Raw genomic sequence first — 9,859 nt, 5'->3', positions numbered from 1 at the left:
TACGGCTTCCACAGATGAATTGTTTTAATGTATTTATTGTCAAACCTTTTAATATATTCATTGCTATCGGCATGTTAAGAGCATTCCATGGAATATGACAAAAAGTGTTTCTGAAATAAATGACATACCCCACCTTCAAGGGGAAAGCTAAGGCAAATTTAATTTACAGCGCTGAGCGAACAATCCTCTTAAATTGCTTCATAGCCAATTTATTTGGACTAGATTATAAACATAAACATAACAAACATAAACATTCGTTATAACACAGTTTTAGATTTTTAAAACCTTTATTCTATATGTGAAAATACAAAAAAGGGAGATTTTGCTGCTTTTTTCGCATCTTGACCATATTAGACCAGGTCCTGATCTAAAACTCCTATACCTAGACTCACTGGAATAGATTATCTCGACAATCCATTTTTTGGCAAAACAGTACTAGTGACGGCCATCTTGGTGACGTGTGTTGTTGTGCGAGACCAGAGATGTAGTTCATTGAGCGGTTTCACACAAAAAAAGTTTTACTTCACAGTTTTACTGCAAAACTTTTTTTTTTTTACTTGCAAAATTATATTTTAAATTGACAAACATCATATGTGTAATTCGTGGCACAATTCAAACGGGATCAAAAGATAACCTTTCTCTCGCCATTGACTTCAATACAAAACATTGCTCCCACTTTGCAGCATTTCAATATTTATTTCATTATCTATGACATCATTTATACATTTCTGTATCAAGTAATACATGAAGTTAATTCTTTTGTATGCATTTATTGTCATTTTTCATTTGTAGAAATGATTTTAACCCGTAAAATTATTCCGTGTTGAAAAAGACACTTTTTGGCAGATATTTACTCGTTTGATTCACTTTTTTCCCCCCCCCGTTTAAATACTCTGGTAACATTTTACTAGCTTTGCGTTTGAGGAAAAAGTACTTATGTCCAGTACGGGGATCGAACCCGCGACCTTGGCGTTATTAGCACCACGCTCTAACCAGCTGAGCTAACCGGACTTACACAGCATCTCAGACGTGACTTAGCACACTAGGACAATAAACGAAATCTACAGAACCGAAATGTAAATTTTCCTGGCTCGTCGTCACTCCTTACGGACGGAAACATTTCATAGTTTAAACAGGATCATGATCATTCTATTATGCTTGTTTGAGATGAGCGAGACCGACGCAGACCTGCGCAATTTTGTCATTTTGTCCGACTTGCTCTGGAGCATGGATGTATAATAAGAACTGGGCTGCAGTAGAATAGTCCAAAAATCAGCTCCTAAATTCTAACCCTATCGTCTATTCCTTGACCTCTGAGTGAAACGTCACGGAGTTAAGGGATAGTCCAGTCGATAGGAGAATTTAAAAGGATTTAAGAGAATCTCTAATTAGGAGACTGCGGTACTTTAGAGAATCCGACTGCACTTTCACTATCCGACGTGTTTATGATGCGCTAGCGGACGTCATAAATGTGCGTCTGCTGCTGTGGGGAAACTACGGAAACTACAGTTTTCTATGTAGCAGACTATAACATGGATGTATAATAAGAACCAGGGACTACTGTAAACTCATTTAGAGACTCTGCACCGTGCTCTGATGCTGTTGTTTTAAATGCTTTATGAACGGGGACAACATAGAAACATATTCTTCATGACCAAAGTTGGAATTGAAATAAAAAAGGAAAGTGAAATTTATGCTCGTCAACCAGCACACTGGATCCAGGTTTCCTGAATATATCCTTCAGGAAAAACAGGAACTAAGCCTGATTATCTTTCTAACTTTACTGACCTTCCGTTTTTATTTTTTATTTCTTTCACCTAAATTATCACAGCCTCTTAAATAAGGTATGCAAAGGAGTTTGCCATTTTGACTCTCACATGTTGGGGATTAGAACCACTGACCCCCGCATTGTTAGGTATCCATTTACCCCTCTCGCCAAATACACCTAGATGTATTTCTATAACATGTTACCGGCTCTGTTATATTAGGGTTAGACTGGGACTTGTTTACCTGAGTTATGTCCTTTAGAAAAAAACTGGAACTAAGCCTAAATATCTTTCTACCTTTTTCCGTTTCTTAGCCTACACCATAATTAAAACGTTTTTACAAGAGTCTGCGAGAGCTATTATTTTTGAAAGAACCTGCAAGAGTTCCTCCCCGGCAGCTCAGTGAGGTAAAATAACAAAACAATAGAGCGTGCTAGGAGTTGAACCACCGACCCTCAGGTTGGAAAACTTCCATTTACCCCATTGAGCCCCTTGAGCCAAAGTCACACCCACACAGTGCATTACCATCTTACTATTACCTTACATTATAACATTATCTTAATTTAAAAGCTTCTTCAAGCTTTATAATCTGTTCAATGGTATTTTATCATTTAAGTACATGTCCGTTACAATGCAAAAAGGATCTTTCATGATATTTTAACTATTGTACATTTTGACATGAGGAGGAGAGGACTTGTCAGAGGACATATTGTAAAAACATTAGTTGAAACTCATCACAGGGAATGACAGTCCAATGTCTTACATCTGTTCAGAAAACACAAGGCTGCCAGGCAGTGGCGTAACTATCGACGGTGTAGTTTTGCTTTGGGGCCCCAATGGCATTGACTGGTTCACGCAGTCTTCAAAGTAACCAAGCAACCAAAATTAATTTGTAATTTGTCTGTCCAATAACCTTGCTCCCTTTCCTGTCATGTGATACCTTGCGTGACGAGCGAACCGTTTAATCAACCTGAACTGGACTGGAGCTAGCAGCAGCAAGTTCGGCAGCATTATAACAAATGTAATAGCTTGCATTTATAATGTACAGCAAACCAAAGCACAAGAGTGGCACTCAAAAGAGAAAAGACAAGAGAGAACAGCTAAACTGACGAAATTAGACAGTTTTTTTTGTCATACATCGTCCTCGAAAAGGCTGTTCCTCATCGTCCCAAAAAATACAATATGTTCTATTTGTATTCATACCTCTTAATGTGTGTTTGTATAAAAAAAGAAGGTGCAACAAAGATACATAATAATAGTAATAATAATATATTATAGGCTATGAATAATAATACATAAAAATATAGAAAAGCCTGGATCATGTATAGCACGGTGCCCAAGAGAAGACAGTCAATTCTTGCTTTATAACTGTTTCAAATATTTGTATTGAGAAGAAGCAGACAAGTGTAAGTACAGACTTCTTTGGGGTGGAAACCATGCTTCTCTTTTCCAACATAGAAGACAAACAGAACAGCCAACAAGAAATAATAAAGAAAACAAATGAATACCATACTTAATGACATACATAGTCATAGTGGGAAAGAACATACAAAATAGTAATTCTTGCTTTATAATTGATAAAAATGTTGTGCTAATAATAGTACATTGATTTATTGAGAAAAATATTGCTAAAATAAATAGCGGATATGACTTTTATTTTTAAAACTTTTGACAGTTGGACCGGAAGTGCCATATATCCTTGTTGTGGCTGCAGAAAACATCACTTTTAACAACACCTTGCTAACGGTCATGAAACCTCTCACTCACAGCATGAATTCTCCGGATTATTTCAGACTCTATGTGCCCATACCCTAACCCGAAGACCCTCGGTGTTCCCGAAAAGCCTCTCACCCCCGGCTGAGAGATGTCAGTAGTGACCGTGCAGCTCGGGCAGTGCGGGAACCAGGTGGGTCAGCAGCTGCTCCACAGCCTCCTCTGCGACGCTCAGGACGGCCAGAGGAAGGAGCTCTGCACCGCCAGCCGGGAGCGCTTCTTCCACCAGGACACACACGGAGGTAACGGGATTATATAACTATAACATTCTTTTTGTTAACCACCAACTATGTGCACTATATGCCGTTAAGGGTATGGTAGGTACGTTTGAGAAACCGGCTCGAGATCGCTAGAATTTGAAAATACACGACCGGAGGAAATCTGCCACTTCCTTATAGAGCCCCTCCTCCAACACACACGAACGCGCACATGACCTACTTTTTACAGTATTACGGCTTCCACATTTTTTTTATGGATTTGTTGTCAAAGCACTTAAGATATTCATTGCTATCGGGATGTTAAGAGCATTCCATGGAATATAACAAAAAGTGTATCTCGAGCCGGTTTCTCAAACTTACATACCCTAACTTTAATAAATGTGCAAGAATAGGTGGCTGCTAAATCCTCAGAACTGGATGTGTAAACACAGAACGAGATAAATGTGTTTAGGTAACATTAAGCTGTTTTTGGCTCTTTTCTGCTGTAATAATGTAAATGTCCCCTCTGTGGGACTAATACAGGTATTCTGAAGCCTGCTGCTCAATAAAGAAGTCATCAAAATGATAAATAATGACATCTCAAAAGTTTAAACGGAAGAGAATTAGGTTCACATGTGAAAACACTTTTGAGATCTACAAAAAAGGGATTTCCCCCCCCCTAAATTCTGACCTTAATCTCAGAATTCAGAGATAGAAAGTTGAGATAATAATTAATAAGTCGTCATCATCATAGGTTAGTCATCATATTGATGTAGTTTATTATTATAATGGAAACGATCCTTGTTATTATCAGATACTATGTTAAGATTTTGAAAAGCAAGTCATTATATCGATATTATATGATTCAAGATTCAAGGCATTTATTGTCATGTGTACATAGCTACAGCATGTAGCATGTGTACATAGCATGTGTACATAGCTACAGTGTAGTTATGACAATGACAATCTTAGGTCACAGGCTCCTCAAACAGAGCAACACAATAAAACAGATAAAATAGTGCAAATAAATACAAATACAATATAATATACTAGAAATAGTGCAAGAATAGTCTATATACAAGTAATTGGAATATGATATATAATATATGATATGAATGTTATGGATGTTCTTTCGAAAATGCAGGTGTTTAACAGTCTTATGGCCTGTGGGATAAAACTGATATGATCTTGAGTGTCTTTCCTTTACTGCTTCCATCGATAACACACCTTTAATGTTGCTTCCTAACTGTGAGGCTGACCTGCTGACCTGTCACGTCACCCTGTGTTACTTTACAGAGCTTGTTGCCCGGGCGGTGCTGATCGACATGGAGCCCAAAGTGATCAACCAGAGCATCAGCAGGGCTGCGAGATCCGGCATGTGGCGGTACGGAGAGACGTCACACTTCAGCCAGAAGCAGGGCTCTGGGAACAACTGGGCCAATGGGTAAGGAGGACAGTTCCCCCCAACTCTTTCTGTTAAAACATGTAATAACCAATCATCTGTGGCGAACGAGAAAACATTAATCCTCAGTTTAGGGATTGTTAAAGCTTGTATTCAGGGTTGGGAGCCTTGCTTTCAAAATGTAATCTGTTACAATCACAGTGTAAATACTTTCCTCTTTAGTACAGCGTACAGTTAGGACTGGTTTTAAACTCCTCTTAAACATCCCCATGGACCCTTCATGTTATGGAATTGTAGTTATTGTGTTTTGTACCCCTATTTTCACATTTATCTTGTCATTTGACTATACTCTCAGATATGTTTGTTGTTTTTACATTATCATTCATGTGTGTTGATTTGTGAAGCCCTCTGAGACAAATGTGTTTTGTGATATTGGGCTATACAAATACATTTGAATTGAATAACTAGTTACTTGTTAGCATATTGTCTCCTGATTACGTAATAACGTAATTGTGTCACATGTAATCCACATGTAATTGTTTGTAATGTGCTTCTGGACTCTCCCCAGGTTCTGTGTGCACGGGCCGGCTCACAGAGAGGTGGTGGAGGAGCTGGTGAGGCGAGAGGTGGAGCGCTGTGATAGGCTGTCGGGACTCCTGGCCATGATGAGTGTGGCGGGGGGGACGGGCTCCGGAGTCGGTACCTATGTTACTCAGTGTCTCCGAGACGTCTACCCTAAGTCCTTCATCCTCAACCACCTCACCTGGCCGTATGGGACCGGAGAGGTGTGTGTGTTTACATTACGGAACATAGTGACATCACTACGGAACACTCACGCTTCTATTGACCAGCACTCCAACACATTGTATGTGATAGGCTAAGGGGCGGGACATCTCTAAGCAGTTAACCAATCACAACAGAGCCGGCCAGCTAATCAATCAGAGCAGACTGGGCTCTGGTTTTAGACAGAGGGTGAAAAGAGGTGCTGCAGCACAGGCAGTATGAGGAACATAAAGAGCTTTTTGAACATTAAAGTATTGAAACACGTCACATTGGAGACACTAAGTACAAAATGAACATAATAGAGCCCCTTTAAACCCCCCTTTTCCTCTCCCCCTGTCTTTTTCAGGTAATTGTCCAGAACTACAACTCTGTGCTGACGCTGGCTCATCTCTACCAGCTGTCGGATGCCATCCTGGTGCACGAGAACGACACTGTGCACCAGATCTGCAGTCAGCTGCTCAACATCAAACACATCTCCTTCGCTGATGTCAACTCAGTGATCGCTCACCAGCTGGGCAGCGTCCTGCAGCCCGCGCTCACAGCTGACTCCCAGGGAGCCTACAGCAGAAACCCTCTGGGTGAGAGAGGCTACACGCACACGCACACGCACACGCACACGCACACACACACACACGCACACACACACACACACACACACACACACACACACACACACACACACACACACACACACACACACACACACACACACACACACACTTTCTGGATTTGGAAATCAGGACTGACTTCTATAGGAGTATTTTTTTACTGTAATAAGGGATCCAAGTACTTCCTCCACCTCTGACACCTTTCCTACTCGTCTCTCAGGGGAGTTGGTGAGCGCCCTCTGCTGCCACCCAGAGTTCAAGCTGCTCAGCGTCTCCTCCATCCCTCAGGTGCCCCTCGCCTCCATGGCCTACAGCAGCTTCAGCTGGCCCAGCCTGCTCAAACACCTCCGCCAGATGCTCATCTCCAACACCAAGATGGAGGAAGGCGAGTCACTCTCAAGGATATTGACTTTTTTAAATAATTTCACAGATTATACAGTTCGCTCTAAATAAGCAAAACCTTTTAAAGTAATGGAACTAATTTTTTTATTTCGATTTTAATAGTTTTTTATTTGTTGGTGTGCTTGCTCTCAGGTATAGACTGGCAGGTGCGTCCTCCTGCAGCCGCTGAGCGCAGCAGGAGCCTCACAGCAGGGAGCTTCAACACGTCTCTGGCCAACGTGCTCATCCTGAGAGGGAAGGACGTGTACAGCGCAGAGACAGGTCAGAGAACTGGGAAAAAAGTGTTTATTAAAAAAATAAATCCAGACTCTTTGACGAATCCACAATTCATTCAAGGGATTGTGATATTTTGGTGCATGCATACTTAGATTACATTTTGTTTACAGGTATTTATTAATAGTTGCTGTTTGTTCTGTCCCCAGCTGGTTTCGAGGACCCGGCCCTGTACTCCTCCTGGCTCTCACCACAGGAAGCCTTCAGTGTGTGGAAGTCCCCGGTGCCTTTTAATAAATATGAAAAAAGTGCCACGCTGGTCAGTAACAGCCAGGCTCTGCTCCGCCCCCTGGACAGCATGGTGGGCGGAGCCTGGAACATGTTCGCCTCCAGGTGAGTCACTCTGCGAAATGTTTAAATATCACTTTGAGGAAAAGCTGGGTCCAAACACAACCTACTTATGTTAAACCCTGAGGGGGATGAAGTCAAGTTCTCCTGGAAGCTAATATGTTTTTGTCTTTTCAATCGCTAACAGAGCCTACATCCACCAGTACACTAAGTTTGGGATCTCAGAGGAGGACTTCCTGGACAGCTTCTCGTCTCTGGAGCAGGTCATCTCCAGCTACAAAGAACTGCGCTAGAAATGGGAGAAACCAACAAGCACCCTTATGCCAAGGAATACCACTGTTTGGAATGATTTCTTATACCAACATGTAAATAAAATGTATTTTATTGAATTTGGAGTTACAGCCAATCCTTGACTTTCCCCATTTTTCTTTACATCAAAAGTATCATAGGGACACTCATTACGGACTGAATGAATCAATTTAGACAATAAGCCTTTCTAAGGCACTCGGAAGGCTAGGGTTAGTTTATTTATCTTGCACATTTCATACACAAAGTGAATTGAAAGTGCCCTACATAAGCAGTTACACACCAACAGAAGTCGACATCATAAACACAGTTGAGGCTGCAAGGGATGCTGAAGTGTAATAGTAAAACATAGTTAAATCAGCTTTGGAAAAGCAGCGGTAAAAATGGATTTTTAGTCTAGATTTACAATAACTCAGGGTTGGTGCAGACTTCAGATGTTCAGGAAGTTTTTTCTCATCCAAAAGCTGTTCCTGCATGTTTGGTTCTGACAGAGTATGATGAATAAACCCCGATGCTCCGAGAGCTCTGGGTGGTTCCTAACAGATCAGCATCCTCACCTCCTCCATCATCACCATCTGGTATGCCACAGCCAAGGATAAGGGCACGCTGCAGCGTGTCCTCCGCTCTGCAGAGAAGGTGATCGGCTGCAATCTGCCATCCCTCCACGCCTCTAGAACCCTGAGGCGGGCAGGGAAGATAGTGGCCGACCCCTCCCACCCTGGACACAAACAGTTCACCCCCCAGGCAGGAGGCTGTGCTCCATCAGGACCAAAACCTCTTCAAAACCACCTGAACAGTTTCTTCCCCTCCCCTACCGGCCTCTTAAACAAGACCCGCCCCCCCCCACTGACACTTACCTCAGCCATAACGTAGTCTCTATATGCATTACATTAATGCACACAATGTTCATACTGCTTACCGCACATATTTCTTGTTTCATATTTTATATCCTATATAATTCATTCATAGCATTCTATTTCCATGTAAATTACTGCTTTATTTTATTGCTATTTAACTATATTTTATTACGGTGTCCTTAAACTTTTCTTGTTTTATATTTTATATCTGCACCATGACATCAAGTCAAATTCCTCGTAGGCCTTTGTGTGAACCTGCCTGGCAATAAACCTGTTTCTGATATTAGACATGTATTCAGGTCCCAAACCATAGAGCGATTTGTATATTAATGGAAACATTTTGAAGTGAATTCTTTGGGATACTGGGAGCCAGTCTCCCCATCTGCTGAGCAAAGATCACATGTTGATCTAAAATGGCTTCCAAACAGCCTTAATAAAAAAATCTACTTTAGAAATGTTTAGGAATAAAGAAACATGACAAGGGCATCATACTTTTCATTATTTTATTATTTATATATTTTCCACAATAGTATTTCCAGAAGTGGGATGAAAGACGGTCGTTGAATCCACAAATAATCCATCTGAAGTGGCAAAAAACAAGATGCTGAAGGTCCACAGACTTCAGCCAGCTTACAAACCAATGTTGCCTTTTAAATATAACAGCCAACACCAGTCTGATAAGCTAGCTGACGCAGCGGGAGGTGATGAAGAGGAGTTCAGGATCTGATAAAATGGATGAAGAGCATATCCAGAAGTCTTCCTCCTCGACATCAGGGGGTTGGGCTTCAGGAAGGTCAAATGTGAGTTAACTCAAACTGTCTTACTTACCTTGGAGATTACTCCAACAAAAATAATCAGGTCATGATGGTTTTGAAACAGTTTGCAAAGATCACAACATAACATTTAAAAAGCCTTACCTAGAGGCAGGAGCGGACTGGGACTAAAAACTCTCGACCGGCCCACTTCGGTACCGCAAGTAAATACCGCTAGTAAATTGTCAACGGGGGGGGCGACGACGACGACGGGGTGCTAGTGACTTATCCGACCGGCCCACCATGGTACCGCTAGTAACTATCGCTAGTAAATTGCAAACGGGGTGGGGGGGGGGGGTGCTAGTGACTTATCCGACCGGCCCACATCTTCAGTACCGGCCCATCGGGACGTTCAGTGCGCCACTGCCTATAGGGGGATAAATAAACAGACA

General features: G+C 41.6%; 1 protein-coding gene and 1 non-coding gene across 2 annotated transcripts; one reads left to right on the top strand and one right to left on the bottom strand.

The window, feature by feature from the left end:
* Positions 1-937: 937 nt before the first annotated feature.
* On the bottom strand, positions 938-1,011 carry trnai-aau (transfer RNA isoleucine (anticodon AAU)). The gene has a single exon. It is a non-coding gene; the product is annotated as a tRNA-Ile (tRNA).
* Positions 1,012-3,435: 2,424 nt separating this feature from the next.
* tubd1 (tubulin, delta 1) lies at positions 3,436-7,881 on the top strand. Its single transcript, XM_034097427.2, has 8 exons — positions 3,436-3,781; positions 5,033-5,180; positions 5,707-5,923; positions 6,268-6,499; positions 6,750-6,914; positions 7,064-7,192; positions 7,354-7,537; positions 7,680-7,881. Exons 1-8 carry the CDS (start codon positions 3,631-3,633, stop codon positions 7,783-7,785), a joined length of 1,332 nt encoding a protein of 443 aa, XP_033953318.1. The 5' UTR covers positions 3,436-3,630; the 3' UTR covers positions 7,786-7,881.
* The last annotated feature ends 1,978 nt before the right edge of the window (positions 7,882-9,859 follow it).

This window comes from Pseudochaenichthys georgianus, chromosome 13 (assembly GCF_902827115.2).
Source record: "Pseudochaenichthys georgianus chromosome 13, fPseGeo1.2, whole genome shotgun sequence".
NCBI classification, from domain to species: domain Eukaryota; kingdom Metazoa; phylum Chordata; class Actinopteri; order Perciformes; family Channichthyidae; genus Pseudochaenichthys; species Pseudochaenichthys georgianus.
This window is presented reverse-complemented; position numbering and strand designations above follow the sequence as displayed.

Bases quoted from the DNA above. Each gene is read 5' to 3' on its own strand.
- tubd1 (XM_034097427.2), top strand. From the start codon at position 3,631: ATGTCAGTAGTGACCGTGCAGCTCGGGCAGTGCGGGAACCAGGTGGGT. The intron at 3,782-5,032 runs GTAACGGGATTA...GTTACTTTACAG, and splicing joins CCACCAGGACACACACGGAG to AGCTTGTTGCCCGGGCGGTG. The intron at 6,915-7,063 runs GCGAGTCACTCT...GCTTGCTCTCAG, and splicing joins CAACACCAAGATGGAGGAAG to GTATAGACTGGCAGGTGCGT.